Source organism: Numida meleagris, chromosome 3 (genome assembly GCF_002078875.1).
Source record: "Numida meleagris isolate 19003 breed g44 Domestic line chromosome 3, NumMel1.0, whole genome shotgun sequence".
NCBI lineage: Eukaryota > Metazoa > Chordata > Aves > Galliformes > Numididae > Numida > Numida meleagris.
In genome coordinates this window covers 66160498-66186215 of record NC_034411.1, presented here as the reverse complement: position 1 = coordinate 66186215, position 25718 = coordinate 66160498, and the positions used below count along the sequence as shown (strand labels likewise).

The 25718-nt window shown below is 40.4% G+C and overlaps 2 protein-coding genes across 5 annotated transcripts; both read left to right on the top strand.

The window, feature by feature from the left end:
- GTF3C6 (general transcription factor IIIC subunit 6) lies at window positions 7227-13152 on the top strand. Of its 4 annotated transcripts, none has more exons than XM_021389716.1 (6): window positions 7227-7358; window positions 8227-8307; window positions 9271-9334; window positions 9866-9910; window positions 10764-10874; window positions 12387-12953. In XM_021389716.1, the coding sequence occupies exons 2-6, from the start codon at window positions 8239-8241 to the stop codon at window positions 12683-12685; spliced, it is 588 nt and encodes a 195-aa protein (XP_021245391.1). In that variant the 5' UTR covers window positions 7227-7358; window positions 8227-8238; the 3' UTR covers window positions 12686-12953. The 4 variants fall into 4 exon arrangements, with proteins under 4 accessions (XP_021245391.1, XP_021245390.1, XP_021245392.1 ...); XM_021389715.1 differs by having other exon boundaries at window positions 7311-7443; XM_021389717.1 differs by lacking the exon at window positions 7227-7358 and adding an exon at window positions 7462-7587 and having other exon boundaries at window positions 12387-13152.
- RPF2 (ribosome production factor 2 homolog) lies at window positions 13529-25417 on the top strand. Its single transcript, XM_021389713.1, has 10 exons — window positions 13529-13675; window positions 13881-14013; window positions 14711-14748; window positions 15412-15451; window positions 17526-17607; window positions 17717-17793; window positions 19072-19171; window positions 23343-23445; window positions 24447-24591; window positions 24741-25417. The coding sequence occupies exons 1-10, from the start codon at window positions 13653-13655 to the stop codon at window positions 24918-24920; spliced, it is 921 nt and encodes a 306-aa protein (XP_021245388.1). The 5' UTR covers window positions 13529-13652; the 3' UTR covers window positions 24921-25417.

Below are 25718 nucleotides of genomic sequence, written 5' to 3'. Positions count from 1 at the left end.
GGGCGCAGGCAGAGGGAAGGCATCGCTGTCTGCACCCATCCATGTAGATGTACCCTCAAATGACCCCAGGCACTGTGTGCTGATACCCTACAGAATGCTACATTACCATCTAATACTTGTAACCATGTCGATTCCATTGTCACATCTAAAGCATTACTCTCCTCTTAAAATAACACTACATGTAAATTATTTTAAAAGATGCAATTGTAGTGGCAAAGATTATCATGTTGGGTTAGTTTCATTGCTTCCCAAATACATAATAGTGAGGCAGAGAAACTACTGAAGGAATGCCATGGTTGGCCACAATCTCCTTGCTTCAGCTTTTTGTCATTTTTGATCAGTCTTCCTTAAGCAGTGGAAACATTGTGTGCTTTGCTATAGATTAGATCCTTCCTTCCCATCCATTATCCATCCTTCCTCTTGAAAACAGAGGCAGATTTCCACCTTTCACTGTCATCTGCTGTGATCTATCTACTCTGCTATATGCCTCTACTTCTGTACAAGAGAAGCTGCAGGAATGAAAAAAGAAGCTATCCAACAGAGCCTATGAACAGATACAAGGGTTCACCTTTTGGTGTAGCCAGCTCAGTAGTCTGGCCCCAACAGTGGCAAACTAGTGAAGAACACAAGTATATTTATGGTGTACTTCCAGCTGTGCCAAGCTCAGTTCATCTCCTGAGCCTGATGTGATTTGCCTATTTTGCAGTACCAGTGAATCCCTCCTTCAAGCACTTGCCTAGTCTCCCACCGAGACCATGTACATTTTCTTTTCTTAAACACACAATTTAGGAATACGTTTGACACACTGCCATGGAATTCCAGTAATGATTTATCTCAATTTTGAAAACATACTGTTTACTCCTAGCCTTTGTTTCCCATCTTTCTACCACTGATCAATCATAAGAAAAACTTATTAGCAGCTCAGTATCTTTTGGGAGCCACAGTCTGCAGCACTTGCTTTTGCAAACAGATCTTCCTTTTGTGGCAAGAGTATCAACTAGCCAGCACATTAAGATCGGTATTTCACAATGGCTCTACCATAAGAACACTTCGTAGCTTATCATGCACAATGGTGATCAAGAATCAACTCCAGAGTTAGCTTCTATCCTGCACATTCCTTCACTGGTACTTCCAATAAGCCTAAATCTTTTCGCAATGAGGATTTTAGTCTCATCATCCCAATCAACACGGCATTTACCTAAAATACTCGAGTACTTTGACAATATTTTCATTTTCTCTTTACAGTAACCACCTTTTTTATCAGGAAGCAACCACCAACATCTAGGCACTGCAATTCCAGTAAGATGCTTCACCTATTTAGGAGTAATTTTAATTCATAGAAATTGTATATCATTTGTTTTTAAAGATGTATTTTAAACTCTGATTTTACTCAACACTCTTCCACAGTGCCAAAGGCTTTTACGATCCCCACGTAATTCATACAGTGGCTTTACAGCATTTTCAGTGGTTATCTTCCTGCCATCAAATGCCTGACAGTATTGCATATACTGATTTAAAAAAAGCTTTTCTTATTCTCCTATTTTGGATTTGGGTTATTATGTTATTTATGGGGCAACTGATTTTTAGTACTTAGAGAGACGCACACAGGGATAACTCAGCGCATCCTTCTGTATGCTGTTTAATTGCACTTCACTGGTTCAGATGACTCTTCACTACTTTCTACTTCACTTTTTTCAATTCTGTCCTATTCTTTGAAAATACGGAATGTTTATGTTTTCACTCATATAGTATAAATTAACATCTTAAAAGCAACATTCTAACACCTTGTTGTAATATCACAGTGAGAAAAACAAATTCGTATAAAATTTATCCTCTCTCAGGCTTCAGTAATATGGATCTTACTTTTCATACTGGGTAAAAAATGCTTTCTCTAAGTCAGTGGGACTACCTACAAAAGCCCTAAGCTACCAGGAATTCCTAATTGCTTCCAAGTTACATCTGAACAAAAGCCCACTGAATTAAGGCTCTGATGTTTGTGATGCAGATTGACTAATAAGTATTTCTTATTTCCCACACTGCAAGTCACTTTGGCAGTTTTTGAGGTGTGTGAAAAAATGCTTTTAACAGCACTTCACTAGCAAGCAAAGCAGAGTTCATGTACAAGGCAAACAAAACACAATCCAATAAAGATATTTCACTTTAATAAAAAACAAGCCATGGGAGCACCGAATGTATAAGAAACACAATTTTCTGCTTTTACATAATTGTAAGCAAAAACAAAAAATCCAAATGCCTTTTTATTATCAGATTGTTTTAAACATTTTTAAAGATAAACAGACAAGCCAGCTAAGATTAAATAAGAGCTTGGCCCTAAAACATAATAAATATTCCACCGACCTCTGAAGTCAAGGGCATTCAACTGCTTCCAGCCCAACAGGCATAAGAATTTTTATCTTTGGATCTTAAGTAACTGACGCCAAATAATCTGAGGTCATGCAAAAGATTCCAAACATTAACATTGCATAAATTAGCAAGTCAATTCCGCAGATAGGCATCCTTTTCAATCCAGCTGGATAACAAGTAAACATCATTTACTACCAATTTATTACCAGTTGTTTCAAAAGTTTATCATCTGCTGAGATTTACTGGGAAGGATCCCAGTGCTCAGACTCTATGCAGGTCACTGGAGCAATTCTGACCATTGCTACACCACTCTCCTCCTCCTTCCCCATGACTCACAGACACAAAGATGCTTTCCTTCTACATGTGTATATAGCACTAAGTTCCCTCAGGATGTTCCCATTGGTATTCCCCTTATACATGCCAGGGCACTATATCAGCAGGAGATAACTCCTCACTGGAAGGATGGATTTGCAGGCTCTGAGACGGCTGTGTGCAGGAGGCAGTGTTCATTGTTTTTAACAGCTGAACCCTTTTTCCATGTGGAAGAGGCAACAAAATGAACCATCTTTGGCTTCTTCAAGGATTTGCTTGACGGAGTCCCTAGGGCTAAGGCCCTGGAGGGAAGAAAGCTGGTTAATATTCAAAGATCACCTCCTTCAAGCCCAACAGCAGTCTATCCCAACAAGTAGGAAGTCAGACAAAAGTGCCAGAAGGCTTGTGTGGATAAACAAAAAGCTCCTAGCCACACTCAGGAACAAAAAGGAAGCCTACAAGGGGTGGAAGCAAGGATAGTTCACTTGAGAGGAATATGGAGAATTATCCGAGCATCCAGGGAGGAAATTGAGAAAGCTAGAGCCCAAATGGAATCAAATCTCGTCAGGAATGTCAAAGGCAATGAAGATGTGCTTCTCTAAGTACAAAGGTGACAAAAAGAAGACTAGGGAAAATGTAGATTCGTTGATGAACACGACAGGGGACCTGCTTACACAGGGCAGGAAAAGATTGTGGTAGTAAATATCTCCTTTGCCTCAATTTTTACTAGCAAGACCTGCCTTAAATTCCAGGTGGCAGAGACCTGGCCTAGAGAAGAGAAGGCTCAGCAGGATCTCATGAATGTACAGAAATACCTGAATGGAAAGCACAGAGAAGATAGAGACAGGCTTTTCCAGCCATGATGGAACAAGAGGCAAAGGGCACAAAATGAAACAAAGGAGTGTCCATTTGAACATCAGGAAACACTTGTACTGCATGGGTGATGGAGCACTGCACAGGTTGCAGAGAGCTTGTGAGTCTCTCTGCTTGGAGATGTCAAAACCTATCTAGATGTGGTCCTGGGCAAGCCACTCTGGGTGTCCTTGCTTGACCAGGGGGATTGGACAAGATGGACCCAGAGGTCCCTTCCAACCTCTGGTCACCCTGTGATCTCGGCTTTAAAAATTATAATGTCTTGTTCAAGGTAAACTGCCAGATTAGGAGCGATGACTTCCTGTTGTTCAGCAGCGGCAGAAGCTGAAAGCAATTGTATATTCAGGCGAAACTGCTTGGTGCATGCAGAAGAGGACCCTTTCTGATTCTGAGCACACCAGCTTCAGCTCAAGGCTACCTAGTCCAATAAGACAAAGAACAGACCAGTAAAATGCACGATCTCAGCTGCTGAACTGATATACAGCACAGATCTTCAAATAACATTTTAAGGGGCTACACAGGGAAGAAGTTAATCATCTCTGGCCGGAAGCAGAACTAGGAGTGGTAAGATGCACATGGTTTCTCTGTTACTTCTGATGATATTTTGAAAAAAGGATTGTATGAAAATTTCTCCTATGTTTCTCCTGCTTTCCTCTCTTCTTCTGCTACCTCAACCCAGGAAGCAGGAGAGAAGGGGGAAAATACTCCCCAGTGCTTCTTCTCCCCTTCTCGCAAACAGATGCTGTGGGGAAGAGTGGCAGAAGTGCAGCTGCTAGTGCTCTATGTGCTCGCAAATAAGGCATAAGAGAGTTCTCAGAAAGAAGCAGCCACCATTGCCTGCCATTTTTTTTTTTATTATTATTATTTTTTTTTTTACCTCCAGCTCCCTGGACCAATTCCCCTTTCACAGCTGCGATTCAGGGCACTCTCCCATGCTGCTTGCCAACCTGCTCCCACCATGACAGACAGCACTCCAGGAGTTAGCAGAAATGCAATGGCAGAGTTGGGGAAGCAGGTGCTTGTACAAGCACTTGTACACACTAGGTCTGTGATACCAAGACTAGTGTGAATCCTCCAGAAACCTGAGCACAGGACTTAATGAACATCTAACTTCTTCAAGTTCCTGCTGTGCTGGAATCTGATTCCAGTTTTTAGAATTAAAGCAGAAACCCAGCAAACCACTGTAGGATCACTTATGTCCAAGACACCTCCTAGCCCCTCTTCTCCCTCCTCTTCCTGTTATCTCTGTATGCTGATTCCATTACAGCTCGAGTGAGACAACCTAAATTATAAATAGAAAGGTCTCTTTCACTCAACTTCTTCACTCTCTCCTGCTGTACTGCATCTCACTCCATAGTCTTAGGTGGAATATGCTAAACAGAATGGGCACTGTGGAAATAATATGCACCCTCCATTTTACCCTTCTTTTCCCTGGCTGTGCTTTTTCTCACAATGTTGCTAGGATTTCCTTACATGATCTTGAAGGAGCTTTTCAAAAAGACAGACAGCAAGGGAGGGTTTTTTTTTTTTTTTTTTTTTTTTTTTTTTTTTTTTTTTCTGTAACACCTATGAGCAGGTTTGGCTTGCAAATTCCTAACTGGACAGGCTCAGCAACAAAGCTTTAGGGAAATCCAAATCATCCTCTGTAATACTATCAGCCAACTACTTTTGTCCTGAAGCTGATTTATGTTTTGTGACCCTGACCTTTTGTCCAAGGTCTACAACCAGAAATAAGCTAATTACTCTCTTACATGCGTTCTTCTGTGTCTCTTTGCACCTTGCAGCACTATATTATTACGTCTACCCATTTCACATGAAAACATTTTACTGCGGAGCCTCTTCTGAAATTCACAGGCAATCATGTTTTGCTTTATCACCCATTTCACTAACATTTCCAATTTAAAATAAGCCTAAGAACTACAATGCCCTTCTCCTGAACCAGTCAATTCTGCAAATAGTACAGACACATAGACTGTGTGTGTGTACATATACACATCCACACATGTATATACAGGAGTGTGATATACAGGTAATATTATCTATTATCATTTTAAAATACTAAATTCTGTATGTTTTTACTACAAAATACTCAAGTTCTTTGACAGTTGCTTGTAGCCTAAATAGACAAAACTAAAAATAAAGTCAACAAAGACTCTCTCAGTGTTTTTAGAAATTACTTAACCTTGTACTCAGACTCAGCTAGGGCCTCACAACAAACCTAAATGGTAAGCAGGGAATGGAGAAAGAGAGACTGCCTTCTGCAAAAGGATTGAGAAGGAATTCCAAGCACGAAGATAAAAATAAAAAAAAAAAAAATGGGAAAACACGAGAAAGCAGAAAGCCAGAACGTATTCATTAAGTATTTCAGTGAACATTTTCTGACTTCCTGTAACTGCAATAATGTTTATTTGCTAAAATAGAAAGTCCAAGTCTCTAATTCATGAACTTCCACACTAAAAATTTGCAGACTTGAGGGCCAAAATTAAAATATGCATTAACATGCTTAAATTGCAAGTAAACCCACAGAAAGCAGTGAGGATAGAGATCTCAAACATGATTATTTACTTTAAATTTAATTTTTGGTTGTCATTGTCTCAATCTGACCCATATACCATCTTGGTATGTGTTTCTCGCAGCTTGTACACATAAATCCTTCCAAATACTGCCAGGATTGTTAGCTGAGGTCTTACAAATACAAAATCTGGATCCTCAAAACCACACATTTCTGGCTTAATCTCATCAAGCAGCTCAATCTCCCTAGCAGACTCTGAGGATCCTTCCGGCAATACCTTCGTCTAATTCTTTTAAGAGAGAATTTGTTGAAGTACACTTACTGGGATATGACAGACTGAGGCAAATCACGTACATGTGTGGCTAGTCCAGGCTGGCAATGAGCGAGAGCCTCCTTTAAAATACACGTGGTGCTAACGCACCAACAATTTCCCATCATGCCGCTGCACACTCTGACAGCAGCGAGACGACTGAAATGACCCCGAATACCGCACGATGCTGAGGCTGGTACAAAAGCAAAATGGTGTGCTGTCTCATAAGCAGCTCATACCAGTCAGTGATTTACACGGGCCGGCCCAACACACATTTACCTTCTCATTGGGGCGGTCCGTAGTTCGTGAAAGTCACTTCATCTCCCACCCACACCGAGAGAAAAGCTTATTTTCCTTATTTTCTAGAATCCTTAAGCACAGCAACCTATACAAAGTAACTGATAAAAACTATTAAAGTTTTTGACAGTTAACTCTTCTAATACACCCATCAGCTGTTCTGCAGTCAGAGCACGTGCCTTGCTGAGAGCTGACATGCTTAGCGTCCTTTCCAGTATGCAGAACCAGCCCCAGTTTGTCGGTCATTCTTACTGCAGCCTCATATAACATTCCAAATCAAGTCCTGGGAAAGGGATAATTAAAACCTCCAGGCCTGACAGAAAACAAAATAAAGCCGAATGCTGGCTTCCCTAAGAACAACTGCTGAACTGACTCGATACGGTCAGGGATTTTTCTAGTAGAAAAGACAGGGCACTGCACTGACATTTGTGTTCTCCTCCTTAAGGCAGAGCTTAGGTAGAGGCTGCTGTGGATTCCCTCGGCACAATACACAGCTATTTAACATTTTAATTAATGACGCTGGCGCAATGAGTAGGAAGGCACTCCTAGCACAAGCCAGAGGCGCAGCAAACACAACGAAAGCAGCAGCGACAAAGCGCCTCACGCCCTCCTCCTGCTGGGGATACGGGCAGGGGCGGGGCCGGGCCCCCTCTAAGATGGCGGCACCGCGCCCACGTGGTGCGAGCTGAGGTGAGGCGGCGGAGGAGCGGTTGGCGACATGGCGGCGGCGGAGGGCGTGGAGGGGGGTGAGAGGGAAGAAGAGGACGAGGTGGAGGTCGGTCTGCGTGTGCCTTCGTCTCCCCCCTTTCTCGGGCAGCGTTAAGGGAAGGGGCGCGGCGAGGTCGCTGCGCTCGGCCCCCTCAGGGCGTGTCTCGCCGGTGCGCCCCGAGTCGCTGCTCGGGGAGGGCCGCGGGGTCGGGTGAGAAGGGGCAGGGGCTGACGTGGCTGCTGGGCTGGGGGTGGGTCGGGCACGGAGTGGCCGCGTGTCCCCAGCCTGTCGCGGATCCTTGACTCTGCGGCGGCCGTGTTATGAAAGTTATATCCCTATGGCTGCTCTAGGTAAAGTTTTCTGCAAAACGATGTCGGTGGAAAGCGCTTTTCCAGTACCAGGGGTTTCTTACCCCTCTTAAAGCAGTCGTTTCAAGCAATGTTTGCATAACTTAATCTCTCGTTATGGTATCTTACCTTGGGTAGATACTTAAGATCTGGAGGACGTGTTCTGAAATATGCAAATGGTCATATTGTTATAGCTTACACCACTTCCCTACGTTGATCCTCATTTTTGAGAAGTAAATGGTTTTTCAGGGATGAAGGATGATCTCTCTTCCTAGCTAGGAAGAAAAGATCAGGCAAGCCAGGTGCGAAACAGGTGTGATCAGGTGTCTGATGGAGCAGTGGGGAGCAGCATTCCACTGGGTGTTCTCATGTCTGCCATTTTCTGTGGGTGAGATGCAGAATAAGCTGTTTTGGGGTCTGTTTATCCTGAAGGTTTGTGTCTTTGTTTTTTCTAAAGTTCAGGTATGTCAGTTACAGATGCACATTGTAACTTATATTGTAGGAGCAGCTGGTGATGGTGGAGCTCTCAGGAATTATTGATTCAGACTTCTTAGAAAAATGTGAAAACAAATGCAAGATTTTGGTGAGTGATTACAGCACAGTAGGAAAGGGGTAAGTGAGTATGTATGTCAGCAGTGGAGCAGAGCTGTTTCCAAATGCCTTGAAGTCAATGAAATTTAGATAAAATCTTTAGTAGAGCGTTGCATGAGCTTTCTTGGCTGTATTTGGCTGTGCATTGTGGTCATTCTATCGGAAGTAGCATGTTGTTTCTGAATATAGGAAATACTTTCAGAAGTATATATACGTTTTTATTATCCCCTCTGTTTTTAAGATTTTAGTTGAGTTTTTAAAATCACGTATCTTACACGTTCAAAAACAAAAATAAATGTCAAGCACATTTCTTTAAATAGCATGGACACAGCAAAGGCTGTGTGTTTCTGCATTGCACTGTGTTCTTGCAGATGTTGTCTGGCTAATTCAATTCACTGTGAATGTAAAGGATAACCAGACCTTTATTATAGGTTGCCAGCTGCAAAGGTGGAAGAAAACATCTCAGAGTGTGCTGTTGGTCAGGCTGTATGTGAGGTGGTAAAGTCAAATTTGAAAATCTTAAATATGGAAATGCAGTGCAAGTTCATAAATTATCCACTACTGGATAAATATGCTTTTATTAGCAGATTGGCTTCCTGGATCTGACCTAAGTCTCTTGAAATGTGTCACAGTAATTACTGATGATTGGTGGTTATTCCACAGCGGATATTCCACAGTGTTAATGGGATGCTTATAAATGCTGTGCTTTGAGATTCTCTTGCAATGCTGCTAGAATAGCTTTTTTTGAGTATCTACATTATATACTGCTTATACCCAATCTACCTGGTATCATTCACAAAATAAACATTCATTGAGACTGTTGATATTATATAATGGGAGAACTTATAAGACTTACAATAAAAGATTCTGCATTGTGTTGTTGTGCCCAGCACACTGATTGTACAGTAAGAAATGGACTCTTAACGTGCACTTTTTTTTTTCCATTTCTTTGTAGGGAATAGAGACAGAGAGACCCATTTTGCAAGTGGACAGATATGTCTTTGCAGGAGATTATGAAGGTAGGAGAAGTAAAAGAATCTCTCCTTGTTCACATTACCCAAAGAACTTTCTTAACATCAGTTTTTATCACTGCAAATGGAGAATATGAGACTGTGAAGCACTGAAGATCTTGATAGTGTCTGTATAATAATAGAGAGCAGCACCATCTATATTTGCCATGCGTCCAGATTTACTTATTGTAAAGTATGCTTGGACTTGACTCTGGGATATACCACCTGTTATTTCTGAAGGAAAAAATATGGTGTATAAGATGCCCTGGAGTAAGTGCGTGCTGTCTCCTTTGTGAGCAGGACTGACATGCTGTGCAAACGGTGATAAAACTGGGAAGAAAATGATCTGAAATCCTCTACCGTAGTGACATGCAATGACAGTGATACTACTCTCTTTTTCTGCATTGGCAAGTGGTTAACAAAGGGTGGGCCTTTGGGTGAGGCTGGAAATCAGAGCATTTCCAGAGTTGTGACTGTGAGTGCATTATCTATGGCCAATAGAAATTAATGTCTAAGACTGTTTCACTTTGTTTTCCTTAGATGCCTTGGGAACCTGCGTGTTTTTTGAAGAAGACACGGAGCATGGTAATTATAACAATTTGATGTCCTGTTTATTAAAGCCTGTGAGATTCAAAATTATCACGGAATCATAGAATCACAAGGTTGGAAAGGACCTACAAGATAATCTAGTCCAGCCGTCCTCCTATCACCATTACTACCCAGTGAGCTACTAAATCATATCTCGTAGCACCTCATCCAGACACCTCTTGAACACCGCCAGGGACGGTAACTCCACCACCTCCCTGGGCAGGCCATTCCAATGCCTGGCCACTCTTTGAGAGAAAAAGTTTTTCCTTATATCTAATCTAAATCTCCCCTGGCGCAACTTGTGGCCATTTCCTCAGGTCCTATTTGTTGTCTGGGAGAAGAGGCCGACCCCCAGCTCACTACAACCTCCCTTCAGTTATACAAAGCGATGAGGTCTCCCCTGAGCCTTCTCTTCTCCAGACTAAACAATCCCAGCTCCCTCAGCCGCTCCTAATAAGACTTGTGCTCTAGACCCGTCACCAGTTTTGTTGCCCTTCTCTGGACATGGCTCCAGGGCCTCGATATCTTTCTTGTAGTGTGGGGCCCAAAACTGGACACAGCACTCAAGGTGCAGCCTCACCAGAGCTAAGTACAGGTGGATGAGTACCTCCCTGCTCCTGCTGGCTACACTACTTCTAATGCAGGCCAGGATGGCATTGGCCCTCTTGGCCACCTGGGCACACTGCTGGCTCATGTTCAGCTGAGCATCAAACACCACCACCAGGTCCCTTTCCTCTTCACAGTCTGGACTACTGATTTTAGTCTAATCTTAGTCTTGTTTCAGCTGATAGTGGAATTCACTATAATGATGGTCCTTTGGGTATTGTTTTTTCTCCTCTCTTCCTGGTAGATGCTGAAGGCAACCAAAAACTACAGCTGAAGTACAAGTGCCACACAATGAAGAAGTTGAATATGACACGGACGCTTTTGACTGAAAAGAAAGAAGGAGAAGAAAGCATTGGTTAGTGCCCCTGCTTTAACTCATAGGGTCATTGGTGGATTATGCTATAAGTGTCTGCTTTGAGTCAAGTATTTGATTCAAGAATATGCAGAAATTAGAGGAGCTTCCTTCTTCAGGCAACAAATACATACTTTAATTTTATATTTTTTTTTTTTAAAAAAGAGATCCCTTCTGCTCAGAATTGCCTCCAATATGACAGTAGGAGATTCCTGCAGAAGGATGTAAGCGCTGGTCACGCATATGCTGAGATTCCCTGGTATGCTTGTCTGCCGTATAAAAGGCAGGACTCTGCTCATATGTTTGCTTTATTTCAGTGGTATTTTTTTCATACCAAAAATTTGTGCTCTTCAATATTCAGATACATGTAAGGGGACACCCAGTAGTAATGCTCATTAACAGCATCCTCTTGCTTTTAACTACCTCTTCTCACTCAAGTCAGCATTACTGCTTTGTATTTTAAGAATGTGTAGCTATTTAATATTAAATGTGGGTAGCTGGCAAGACATTGCTTGTAGGATGCGTAACATTAAACGTCATCTAGAATGTAACCACAGTTCAGCAGTCTTATTAACACCATGCATTCCTCCTCTTCATGTAATGAAGTACGTAATATTAACACAGATAATTATTTTTAAAGTGCCGTAAACTAGAGAATGTGTTGCTTAATAAAAAGGCCTATTTTTTTTTCCACAGGGAGCAACAATGATACTTTCTGCCAAATACTCTTTCTATACTCTGACAGAAGCTTGATCTTGTGCATATAAAGTAATTAAGACATCTTGTGACTTGGCAGTATATACTACCTAAAAGTTTATTTAAGTGGGAGGGGAATCCCCTTTCCATTTGAAGTCTGTTGGATATATATATTGCAGGAGCTTGAGACGCTTGTGTTCAGGAGATGACACCTTTGTATGCTCTCTCCGATGTCATTCCTTGTTGCGGTACTAGATGTTCCCAGATTCATGTGAACAAATATACTCACTTTGTTGCATTTTTAACTTGTGATACCAATATAGCATCGTTTTGTATCTCTTCCCTGTGACACTCCTGTTTTTCATTACTCTTGTAATTGCCTTCCTCGGGACTGCTCTCTAGACGCTGAGCTGATGATTTCAGTGAACCACACACATTTATCCAGTATTCTTTTTTTTTTTTTTTTCCCTTGACTAACAGATAAAAACCTGTTGCTATATAGTATGTCTTGGTAAGGTAAGTTTAGTTGCTGAAAAATTAGCATGTGTGGGCTAAGTTTCGCTCTATTTTTAAATAGACCTTTCTGTTATTCATAGCCCTACTTCTCAAGGAAAATGAATAGTATCAATTCAAAGAGAGACTCAGCGCAGAAACTGATGTTGATCCAAATTTTTGAAAGATAACTTAATATCCTAAGCAGTTCTTTTACTTAAATGTTAGTTTGGCTCAGCATTAATAATCTGTGAACATAAGATAATTTTTATTCTTAGCTTGACTCCTTTTCTCACTAATGCTGATTTTTTTCCTTCTTTGCATCAGGTGGTGTGGAGTGGTTACAAATCAAGGACAGAGACTTTTCCTACAGCAGGCCAAATATGATTTGCAGCTTTCTGCATGAACAGGAAGATTCTGAGGAGTCAGCTCCGGCCCAAGATAAATTAACTGAGGAGTCAGAGGGGGAGGTGAGCGACAGAGGAAATTCTGACGTGAACTGTGATCTGGAAAAGCCACATGGATTGGAAATAGATGCTGCTTCTGTTCCTCTGCCTGACAGCCCTGCTTCTGAGGCAGAGGATTCTCCTTCTGGAAGCATTGCCTTAGATGATGTACCTCCGTGATACCAGTTCTCATCTCTTCAGAATTTCTTCATTGAATTAATGTGCTAATGACACAATTTCTATTTTATCTGAGTAATTAATAGTAGGAAAAACTGGCAAAAACTGTTCTTGTGCATTCCTTTAATGTTTGGATTATGCTGGGGAGAGGTTTCGCGGTTTTTATTTGTTTTTGATGCTGATTGGAAATGTGTGCATCTCTACCTCAAAACTGAAGAAAAGGAAATGGCTACGTAATAATTAAATAAAAAGACCGTACATTTGAGAAGTACAGATGTATTGTATACCTTGTAAAAAGAAAAAAATGAATCATGGTTTAAACTGTAAGTCCTGAAGCTTTCAGGTATGGCGTCACCTTGTGTCACGCGCACCTGCTTGCTCTGTTCTTGTACTGCACTGACAGAAAAGTAATTCTGGCTTTATTAGGTTTGATAAAATCACGTGTGTTTTGTTACCTGGTTAATTACTGATCAAGTCAAATGCCTTTCATGCATTTCTGTTTCTTTTTTTTTTTTTTCTCTGTAGCATCTTTTGTTCTCTTGACTGCTGTTAGGAGGGGGCTGCAGGAGGCCTGGAGGCCACGCTGCCTCCTCAAAACGGTCAGCACTGAATTCAGGTCAAGCTGCTCGGGGCTTTGTCCCTGTGGAGTAGACAGCAGCTTGGTCCTGCTTCCCTCTTCCACGTTCTAAATGACGCAGCCCGTGTTCTATGACAGGAAGCTGTTTGCGTTCTCTTACCCTGACGCCTTGTTGGCCTAGGGTCTGTAAACCCCATCAGTGCTTCCTAAGCTGAGCCACGTGACTCCGGCGTGGCCCCCAGTTTCAAAGCGACGCTTTCACCCGCGGCGGATCTTAGTCGGAAGTGTCGCAAATTGGCCGTGCCTCCCGCGCATGCGCACTGCAGCGGCCCGGGTCCTCGCACCGCCCTGGATGCCGGAAGTGAGGTGCCGGAAGCTGCGCGTGAGAGTGCCATGGACGCGCTGGACCGGGTGGTGTGAGTGGGGTGCGGGGGGATGCTGCGAGCGGGGGGAGAGCCGAGTCCGGGCTGCGGGCGTGACGGTGGGGAGCGGGGACTGAGAGGGCAGGCCGGCGTGGTTCTTCAGCCGCAGCGTTTTTCATTTGTATGAGCTCCGTACCCCCTACTGTAGTACTGCTCGTCTTAAGTAGATGTGTTTTTAGCTGTTAATTTTTTGTTGCAGAAAGCCTAAAACCAAGAGAGCAAAAAGGTTTCTTGAGAAGAGAGAACCCAAACTTACAGAAAACACAAAAAATGCTATGCTTATAAAAGGAGGAAATGCTAACTCAACGGTGACCGAAGTGCTTAAAGACATTGTAAGTCATATATCACCCTGGATTGGTGGATAATTTATTTTCCTTCTCCTTTGCCCGAAGTCTTGAGTTATTCTCTTCCTTATTATTTTTTTTTCTGTTTATAAAGATATACTGGACCTTGTATCACTTTATATAAGGAGAAGTGTTGCAAGCACATTTGAAAACAAGAGGGTGAGATGCCGGGTTGGGACTGGGCCGTGCGGCTAAAAGCACATCCCCAGTCTCATGGGCTGCTTGTGTGTGTATTGATGCCGAGTGTTCGGCCTCTCCTAAAACATAAATTTGCCCATCCTGTCTCAGTGCCTGAAAACATAGTAGTTACACGTAGTAGGTATTCTTGTGCTTTTTTCTCACCACGCTTTATCATTTTATTGCTATCTTCTGCTGATGATATTCAGATGACTGTTCACTCACTGTTTTTTTTTCTTGGGCAGAGAGGCTCGTATTACACGGCTTTGATTTCAGTTGTTTCTTAGTTTATTTTTCAGTTTCAAGAAATATATCTTTTCTCCATTAATTGGGAACCAGGGTTAGGATTGCCACTGTGGAGGCTTTTAGAGGTGACTCGTTTTCTAGATTGATTTGCACGAGCAATTATACTATTTATTGTGCTCTTGTAAGTTGCAGAGTTTAAGGAAAAGCAGTGCTGTGCATTTAGATGTATTTGATGTAACACATTTAACTTTGTCTCTTGCAGTATGCTGTGAAGAAGCCATTTGCTGTGCTGTATAAAAAGTAAGTGGTTATGTATAATACAGCATTTGTTGTATTTGTTTCCAAGCATGAACAGAGATGCTGGTTAGCATGGGGGCTTGAACAACACAAGAGGTTACAGAAGGTGACTGAGATTCATCTTAAATTTTAGTAGACTGGAAACCAGCAACACGTGGTCAGTGTTGATGCAGAGCCAGTGTTGATGCAGTTCTGTGACAGATGTTAACAGAGCAGGATTCAACAAACTTGAACAATTGGCTTTCACAGTTCTGATCTGTGCAAACAGCTAGCGAGGTTCTGTGTCAGGTTGGTAGGCTGATTATAATGACAGATTGGTCTTGCTCAAAGTGGGAACCCGTTGTCTGTATGGATGTGGGATAGAAGCATTAATTGTAATAGCTAAGCTTGACACTGGATGAACAAGTAGAGTCAGTGGTTCACAAAGTGTCGGTAACGTGGTTGTTCTGAAAGTTGGGCTCCAAGAGCCAGGAATCTTGGAGAAGTTTACTTAAAATGGCAGTGACAGCGCTAAGGAACACCTACATTTTGAACTAAAACTGAACTTCTAGGGCTGCAGTTTCCACCAGAATTCAGAATCTTAATGTTATCAGAAAAAGAATTGAAGTGCTTATCTTAGCTTTTACTTTTTTTTTTTTTTTTAATTCCTCCCCCGTCTCCTGTCAGGAAAAATATTACCAGGCCTTTTGAGGATCAAACATCATTGGTAAGTGTAGACCATACCTTTTTGTATGAGATCTTGCAGCTCTGAAATAATGAATAACGTTACTGGAGGATAATTTTCTTTTATACTATGAGAAGTTCAATGACAAACCAAGTCTATCATGAATTTGGGTAAGTTGAAGGTAGAATTACGTCTAGATTTATGGTATCAGTAGGCATTTTATTCTTCCATCTGCAAGGCAGAATCCTTGTGTTGTGAAGATGCTTCTACCTTAAATATGTGTTTCTCCAAACTGACAGGCAAAATTAGGAATGTGTAACACTGTTATAAGTAACAGTGCTTGATACAAAAAGGAAGAATGAAGAGTTTTATTCTGGTTTTCTAGAAGACATGCCTTTTTGTGCCACAGGTTATAATTAACTTGTTTTCTGTTTAGTGAACGCATAGGTTAAGATAGAAAGGTATGACCCCTCCAGTTAGCTGTGACTTTTCATCACGTTTGAAAAGAGGAGGAAAAGCCCATATGCAAATACTTGTATCAGCAGATCAGGGCTGAGAGTTCTGTTCCAATGTTCAGTAAAGAACTGATGGAAATATGAGCAATTCAGTTAAATACATGTATTTGGCCCCCAATAAAATTGGGAAAATTGTCTTGTCAGAGGCTTAGAGAATATTTTGAAAGGTGTGGGAGAGATTGTAAATCTACTTAATGGTATGTGCCTGTCTGGATTTCCTCTTGATTTAGTGTTTTACAGTCAAGCAAATTTATGAGCAGGAAAGGAAAAAATAGAGGGGCAAATACCAAGATTACACTGCATACATTTGCACTTTAATCAAAGCATCGCTTTAACTGCTGAAATATCTGTCATAAATTCAGTATATTCAACGAAAAGGGAATGGTGGTGATGTAGGGTTGTGATTCTATGTTAAAGACAGAAATGATTTATCCCAAAATATGATCAGTGGGAACCAAACAACTTGATTTAATGGTTTGCCCTGTGCTACTGCTGTCTTGTGTATAGGAAGTAAGGATCAGTGTTCCAACATGTGGGGCAGTTGTTAAAACAAGTTCCTGAAAATGCAAACTGAAGCTGGGAGTTGGGGGCTACAGTAGTAAGTGCATGATGGAAAAAAATCATGTAGACATGCCAGGCAAAAACTTTTTTTTTTCCTTAGTCGAACATTAAACTGTAGGCAGCAGGAAAAATTTGCGGCATTATTAGCTGAAAATAAACTCCTTACAGCCACGTAGCTGGATGACTGGGGTCACAGCCATATAGAAACTAGCTGACCACCAGTGTGAACTGATAATTTCTGGGAAAACATGGCAACTAAAAACATTCTGCTACTTCTTGTCCTACAGGAGACTTAAATTCTCATACCCTATAATAAACAATGGAGCGGGTCATTGAAAAGTGTATCGGCAAATAATCAGAGAGATACAGAAAGCCAAGTTAATTTTTCTTTTGAACTTGATTACATACGTTTTTTAAAAGTCAGTTTAGTGGTGTATGAGATACTGCAGTATAAATGGGATACGTCTGAGGCCTTTGAGTTTGTTGCGTCTCTTTAATGAAATACCATGCAGCTGTTAAGAATATTTACAGATGTCAAAGTGAGGTAATGAAGATCCGTATGCACAAGTTTCAAGGGGAGTCCCTTGGAGGTCTGTTCTTGATCTGTCTCCGGTCAATGCTTTTCTGGGACCTGGAGGCAGAGCTCAGTGCTAAAGTGTGATTTGTGTACGCCGTTCACCCAGGTAGGGATTGCTCCGTGGGGTATTTTTCCTCGCTTCTCAGAAATGAAGAGATGCAGGCAGGGCAGAGTGTTCTCACAAACCTCTTAGCTGCTGCTGTTGTTCGGAGGAGGTGCAGCAGCTGCTTCTGCTTCACTGCTGCTAAGTGCAGGTATAGAAGCTCTGGTGTTTTTCTGGTAAATGCAGTTCTCAGGAAGCAGATCCTAAACTGGCATGTTTGTGACATGGTTGGACTGGATGATCTTGTAGGTCTTTTCCAACCTAGGTAACTCTATGATTCTATGTACTGAATATTTTAAATACTTAGAAAGTGAAACTCTTGATTTATCTTTTTTTTTTTTTTCTTTTTCCCAATTGTAGGAATTCTTTTCCAAGAAATCAGATTGTTCTTTGTTTCTGTTTGGCTCTCATAACAAGAAGCGACCTAATAACCTTATAATAGGTAATGTGTCTGTCTTGGGTAGTTATTTGGATGGAAAGTCTAGCTTTCAATAAATATTGAAGTAGGTGTATTTCCTTCATTTTGGTGTGGTTTTTCTTTCCTTTTGCAGGTCGCATGTTTGATTACCATGTGCTAGACATGATTGAGCTAGGCATTGAGAACTTTGTATCCCTGAAAGACATCAAGGTAAGGAGTTGTTACAGACTTTCAGTGACATCTACTGGTGGGTTTTGTTGGTGCATTAACATTTTCTGCATATTAAAGACCCGAAGGTTTTTTTAAGGAAGCGTTTCACACAGTACTTGAGTATTGCTAGTTTGAATTTTCATGCAGTGTTACTTTTGTGCTACGCTTTTTCTTTGGTTTGCATATGGCAAGTGTGCTGTAGGCTTACTACAACTTTATTTACAAATTCCTTTTTTCAGGCTTGTTTTATTCCTTTTTAAATTTTTTTTAATAAGTTACATTTACAAAATTCTTTATTCAGATTCCGTTCATGGGAGATTTCTGTATAAACTGGCATTTTTAAAACATTAATTACATTAAAAATCAGAAGGTGAGCCAGCCATCCAAAAAATATGGCTCTGGATAGCAGTGCTTACAACTTTGCCACCCCTCCCACCCCAGTTACATTTTTACTGCTATGCAGCTAATTCTTTTGGAGAACTGATTTAATAGAAGACAAACCGGTGGCACAGGGGAGAGGTTATTCTCCAGCTGGGTTATTTTCATCAACACAGCCAACCGTGTTGGTATAAAGATGGACTGATGGGATCACTTTTTTCAGCTGCAGCCACGCTCATACCAATTTGTTCTCAATTTGTAATCAGAAAGGTATGCTGTTGAGATAATTCTAAAACTTTTTTTAGTCATTGGTAGTATATAAATGCCAGTTTTCAGGAAACTATACTTAGAGAGCTAACATCTTGATTATTTAAACTTGGAAAAAATCACCTCTTACAGCCATGTTATGTGTTACTCTTGCCAAAATAAGCCAATTTATTATACGTGTATCAAGTACTTCAAGCACTGTAAAAGTAAGGAAAGTTTATGGTCCTTGCTTTCATTAGTTTGTTGGCAGGGCTGTCCAGAGGTACAGTGAAAAAATTCACTTCTATAAATGTGAACCTTTCCCTTGAAGTCAGATTGTAGTGTTTATGGTGGGGAAGTAAGTCAAGTAATTGTATATGGTGGTCAAAATTAGAATTCGGTGGTTGACTATTCCTTTAGCTTTCTTCAGGTACTCTGCAGTGTCAAGGTGTAGCAGATCTGATTACCTCTAGTTTTCTTGTTAGTAGTTGCAGTCAAATATGCGCACCATGAGAAAAGAAGTGTCTATTTTGTCTAGTGATTGCAAGTCACCGTTTTTCATTCAGTGTGGAATGGATTAACCAGCCATTAAGTCAATAATAAGTTCCCTAACATGGTCTGAATTTTTATTGTTTTAAAATTCTTATTTCGCAGAACAATAAAGTTCCTGAAGGAACAAAGCCTATGCTGATATTTGCTGGTGATATGTTTGATTTAAATGAAGAATACAGGAGACTGAAGAGCCTTCTTATTGGTCAGTGTATTGATTATTTGAGCAGCGGGGTCACATAAATCTGTTGCAATGTCATGTATTGGGAAACGATGGCTTGTCAGTACCGCTTTGCTCCTGTTCAGCACAGAAGGGGAAACCAAGAGGAGAGGCACTTATAAGTTTCACGTGACTTGAAATTAGAGTTTAGTAGTCATCATGTCTGATGAAGAAGACTAGCCTAAAAGACTCTGAAGCTAAAAATGTGTGCTCACTAAGATTCATAATGTTGATTGTTGGAAAAATTTTGGCATTTTTCAAAAAAGTATTTATCTTGTAATTATACTGCTCCATTACTTTCCTAACAAAATGAACATCTAGTTTTGAATCAGTGGATTAACTTCATTAAGTGGGTTGTTTTTGCTTACAGAAAACATTGGTATAATTGAGCCTGTGTTTTTATTGTGAAAGCATTTTCTGTTGGAAATTTGGCCAGTTCTAACAAAAGTGCCATTGATCTGAGTACTTGGAATGAATATGTGCATTAAAAACTAGTTGTAAATAGTAACTGTGCCATAACATCCAAGAGGGCTGGGATCTTTGTAAACAAAATGGCTTGAAGTGTTTTATTCTGCCTCAAGGCTGGAAGCATCGGAAGTTAAAGCACGCTTTGGGGTTACTCTGAGGAACTGCAAAAAATGATGGAACTTCTTAGGATAACATCCTGGTACTTACAGGTCGTAATGTACAGTATCTCCTGATGCTTTAAAAAAAAAAAAAAAAAAGATTATTAGAGTAGTGGGTTTTTAATGCTTTCTAATAGGTTTCCTAAAAGTACATTACTTCTTTAAGCTTAAGTGGGATAGTGAAACTGGCCCAAGAAGAGCAGGCATATCCTTCCAGTTCCTTTCTTGGGTTCTACTGTTTCATAATCTTACATCTTTGTAAGATCTCCTTTTCATGTAAATGTTGATTGGGCTCCTTTTTCTAGGGAAACAGACAGAATCATTGCTCTTTAGAAAGCTACCTTAGAAGAGATTTTTTTTTTCCCCATTTGCTCTTATGTTTCCTTAAAGCAAGATATGTCATCTACAATGAGACTAAAAGGGAGCAGAAGAGGAGAATGCTTGCATCCTCTCAATACAGCTGACTGGTCCTGGGTATATGAAAGACTACTACTGTGCTTATGGACCTTTGAAGTTGGGTGACTGTTGAATGTGAAGATTAATGAGTTTAAATAATGCATATTTGTTTCACTGTAAATGAGTATTTACATTGAAGGATCTACATGCATTGTTTTCTGAGGTGTATCTTGTTCAGACATCTGCACAATGTTGGTGATTCGCATCCATGTGTGCTCATCTACCTCATCGTCAAGCAATTTGATACTTCCAATAGAAGACATGCATTGTTAGCTAGTTGCCAAATAGCCAGCAAGTCTTTCCTGTCCTCTTTGTTTTGATGTTCAGCTGTCATCTCTCCTCTCCTATTAATTTGCGTGTAATAACTCTCTGCTGTCAGCTGTACTCAAATTAACATCCAGTTTTTCATCTTGAATGTATTCCAAGTACTCCAGGTCCTGATGTTCTGTTGACTTCAGTGAAGAACCTAAACGCAAGACAATAGATAAAGGGAAAGGTTAAGTCATATGAAGACTTGAAGGTATCAGTAACCAATTAAAATAATTTGGCTGATAATTTGACTGGTCTTAACTGATAGGGAAGAACAGATTCATTCTGTTCCTGCACAAGGTAGTGCTTTTGAAGCTCAGACTTCATTTCTAAGAAAGAAAAACACCTTTAACAACAGCAAGTAGTTTGTTACTGTATTAGAACTGCTGAGATCTCAGCGGGAATACTGGATAGCAAGCAACTTCTTGTTGCCCAAGCAATGTGACACTGGTGAACAACCAAGCTTTCATTGGCTTTTGTGGTACCAAGAGGGACTGTGTGTGTTTGGAGTATCATCTTACAGCAGTTTCTTTGTAGGATTAAAAATCAAGGGTGAATTACTGTCTTCATGGCAACCAAATGCTGTAGTCAACTTAAAAGGCAAAGTGCGAGAATTTATTTACAAGATAGAAATGGCAGCTGCATTTTTTTTAGAGACCTGGAAGGCAAAGACACCCTGTTCTTTCTCTGTTTTCATTGTCTAACAAGGTAGTAGGGCAGGAATCCGTTTGCAATGTAAGTTCTTGGAATGCAGTTCTTGAAACTCTGATAACTTCTTATGCTTGCATTTATGAAATTTTCTTCCCTTGAATTGCTGCCTGCTGGCTAGTTTGCTGTTGCACACCACTTTCATCTTAAAAATGGGTAGGCATTACATGGCTTGCTTATACACTTTCTAAACTGTTGATTTGTTGGAGACTACTACGGTTCTAGATTGGCTTGTTCTTCATATTACCTTCCTCATGCAGACTTCTGACTATCTTGGGGATTTCTGGGTTCTGTCTGGTCAAGAAAGGGGATGGCTGGGGAAAAAAAAGTCTGGGGTGGAGTTTAAACTCCTCTAATGTTAATCATAGCTTCAGAGGTTACAGTATTGCCACCTTCTGGATATGAACTGATATAAGAAGAAGCATATAGGCTCATAGTCAAAAAAAATTAAGAAATTCTATCTGAAAATTGGAAGGGTTTATGAAGCTCTCTGCAGGAAAAAGTAAATTAGAAGGTCTGGAAATGTTGTGAGGGAGAAAGAACCAGGAATGGAAACAGAGGAGAAAGCAAGTCTCTAGTCCAACCAAAGCAAGAGCTGTAAATTAAGAAGCCTTAAAAATTTCTGCTCTTTGGGTGTACTGAAGTGTAAGCTTTCTGCAGCTGTTGAACACTGCCAGGAAACAGAAATTCCTGACCACCTGCATTTGTTTGGAAGAGATCATCCTGTGGGTAAAAAGATGTATTTTCCTGTGGCATCAGACAAAGAGAAGTGTTGCCAGTAAAAGCGCTGTAAATGTATGTTTATGAACCCACAGAGAACAAGTCAAAGGGAAAAGTACGTGCAAAAAGTGAACAAAGTATTTTATTTGCGACTTTTCCTCCATAACTACAACCTCAACCCAGGTGAGGAGGAGTGAGAATATTTAATTGACCAGGGAAGTTTCCTGGCTAGACTCCAACTGATATATGCCAGCAAGCCTTTGTTTTGGATGTCATTCCAATGCTTATACTCTTGAAAAAGGTAGTGGAGGAAAACTCAACTAGCCAAGGAGTCTGAAATGGCACAGAACGGAAGAGACTGATGTGTTTTGCATCTGTTAGCAGTTCTCCCATGTTTCAGCATTGCCTTGTCATGTTTATTAGCACACCTTGTTCCCTCAGTCAAGGTCACATTCTTTTTCCACCCTCTGCATCTGTTGGACAGATTGCTGTGCTTATTTCAGGCGCTGATTGCACAGTATTTCTCATAGTCTCATGTAAAAAGCTGTCTGAAGATGGCTTATTTTGTATTTAACCTGCCTTTCGGTGTTCTGTTTGCAAACTATGCAAGTATTTCTAGTGTTTATAGGTGTGTTTTGCTTATTAAATAGAGAAAATATTAATTGTAATGACAAATATCTCTTACTCAAAGAACGTAAGTGCTTTGCTGTGGGGGAGATATGAAGGAATTTACATACCGAAACCTTTCTTGCCCAAGTCACTGAGAGGGAAGATAGATAAGATTAAACAAAATAGTTTTGTTCTGTTTTGTACTAGTCTTAATTGCTTCTTTATGCTCTTCCAAGTCTGATTAAGAGTCTTAACTGTTAGTTTGAGTGCTTTCTTAAAAACGTATCTGAATTAATGAGTTCTGTGTACTAGTCTGCTTAGCTGAGCGTGAATTGGCCTAAGCATAAAATAAGATGCACTTAATTTTAAGACTTTGCAGCTAAAAAATGTGGAGGAATAGACTATTCAGCTATCTCAATCAGCTTAATAAAACAAAACTACTGCTCTAAAAGTGTATTTGTTCTTGTCCATGCATTTGGGTGTAGATCCCGTGTACATATATTGCTTCTGAATTATCTCTGGTAAGTGTTCCTCTCAGGATTCCTACATGCACTTGGTTTCACACGCAAAGACCCTCTTTGATGCCATAAGAGAATCTACAGAGGCAAGGTGTTTATATCACCGCTATCATGTGGACCCATTATGAAATGAGCTGATTTGTTACAGTCATTTCTTGACCTTGTTTTCAGTGAAGAAATCAGACATTTATTTCTAAACATTTTTTTCAGATTTCTTCAGGGGTCCTACTGTGCCCAGCATTCGTCTGGCTGGGTTAGAACATGTTCTGCATTTCACAGCTGTCGATGGGAAAGTTTACATGAGAAGCTACAAGTGAGTGTGTGTTCTATGTGTGTTTGCTCTTTTGGTACACTTGTCAAGCTCTCTTAAATTTTAGTCTGTATTTGTATAATTGAACTGCCTGGAACAATAGCACGCTGCATTTAAAACATGCAGTATGTAGAGGTGTTCCACTGAAACGCAGAGTAACTTGTGTGGCAAAAGGAAAGCACTTAAGACCTAAGTATGTTCATTCCTTCATTGTTGAGCTCTTCCTTCTAGCTAGGAAGACTGTACTCTCGTGGTTGGATTGATAAGGTGTTGCAAATCAGACTTGGGGAACTGGTGAACTTGGAGTACCTTTTCAGTCTGATCAGTCTGATCTCAGGCTGATTTCTAGACTCTGTGTTGAAGAACAGCAGGTAGTACACTGTAGCCAGAGATACAGAAGGGAAAACAGGAACATGCAGGACAAGATAATCTTTCTTCCTGCACTGGTGCTTGCTCTCGCAGTTCATGGCCTTTCCTTTGTGGGCCTCGAGTGCTGAAATCTTGTGTATTCCATGCGACTTCATCATTTCTCTTGTAACAAAAAATCTGTCTACAGTCTCATTCTTAAACAAAAAATGGTACACACACAGCAAAACAACACCAAAAAACCACGAACTTCTTGCTGAGGGCTCAGACTGTTTTGCTATAAACTGTAGTGCATGTTCTTTCCCTGTTTATTAATACACAGGGCGCTATTTTGAATTTAAGGAATGGTGTGGCTTTTTAGGGTAGTGTAATTGAATTTTAACAGTTGTAATGAGTGTACTGATCCCATTTAAAATATGACCCAGTTTAGGTCACTTTTCTTGTTTTGAGTGCGTTCATGTTGTGATGGAAATGAATTATAAATTGTTATTGATAGACATCTTTCTCAATAATAGAGTTTGCAGTAGGAGTTGTTTTTAATAATCTTCCCAACTGCAAGATTGAAACTGCCCTTTAGGAAGACAGATAAATATTTATCACTAAGGACAATGTTGGTTGTTGTTGTTTTTCTCTTGTAGGGTGCTTCTGAAGAAATCTGGCTGTAAAATACCAAGAATTGAGCTGGAAGATATAGGACCTTCATTAGATTTGGTTATGAGGAGAACACATTTAGCTTCAGATGACCTTTATAAGCTATCTTTAAAACAACCCAAAGCCCTAAAGGTACATACCTCGGGTTCATATGCATCCTTGGTTTTAGGCATTTGATTTGGTGGTTTACTGGTGATGATGATGCAGCCAGACATCTGGCTTCTCACCGGAGCTATGGGCACACTTTACTCAGAAATACTAACGCTGTTCTTCCCTTACAGCCTAAGAAGAAAAAGAACATCTCCCATGATGTGTTTGGTACAACTTATGGTCGAATCCACATGCAGAAGCAAGATCTTAGTAAACTGCAGACAAGAAAAATGAAGGGGTTAAAAAAGAGACCGGCAGAGAAGTCAGCTGAAGATGGTGGTATTAGTCCTAAAAAGACAAAATCTGTGTGATGGTTTGGAACAGCTATGAAAACTAGTTGTATCTTTACATTTTTTATATATAAATTGTAATATAGAAGTGACAAAGGATCCAGCTGCCTTTACCTTTAGTTTTATATTAAAAAAACAAATTTTTAATGATTTGTCATTCTAAAGGCAACATTGAGTTATTGAGCTTTAGCTTAGAACCTGCTTATTTAGAAGGGAAAAAAAATAAACGCAAGATGTAACTTGTTTAGTTTTCCAAAGCTGAATATTTATTCCCTTGGTATGAGCAAACATATGCTAGTTAAGCAGGTGACTCATTTCCCGAACAGTTTTATGGTTATAACGTTGGGAAACCTTGATCAGTCAACCTATCTTATAAATTCATTGCAGGACCAGCATAGCGTGTACACATAATATGCGCAACATGACTTCTGCGTTCATTTACTGTTGGTGTATCTCGGTTTTTGCACAATTGCGATACTTAATAAACTCCAAGCCATTTTCTAAAGTGTGAACTCTTATCACGTGTTTAATGCCAGATTACTTCTAACTGTTGCACCAAGCCCTCCTGAACATTTGCAGAATCAGAAGTGATTAAGGTGTTTTTGCTGTGTTCATCACCATGGTAGCAAAGTACCTGATGTTTGCTTTAGGCATAAATGAAACCTTTACAGTTTGAATTTCAATCTTTGATGCTTGATTTGTGCCCAGAATGGAAGGAGCAAAGGTAAGTTAGTATTTTTGCTGATCTTAACTATTTCTGCCATGCTTCATTTTACAGTCTGTGAAGCAACCATGAAAAGTACGAGACTCTTCTTACCT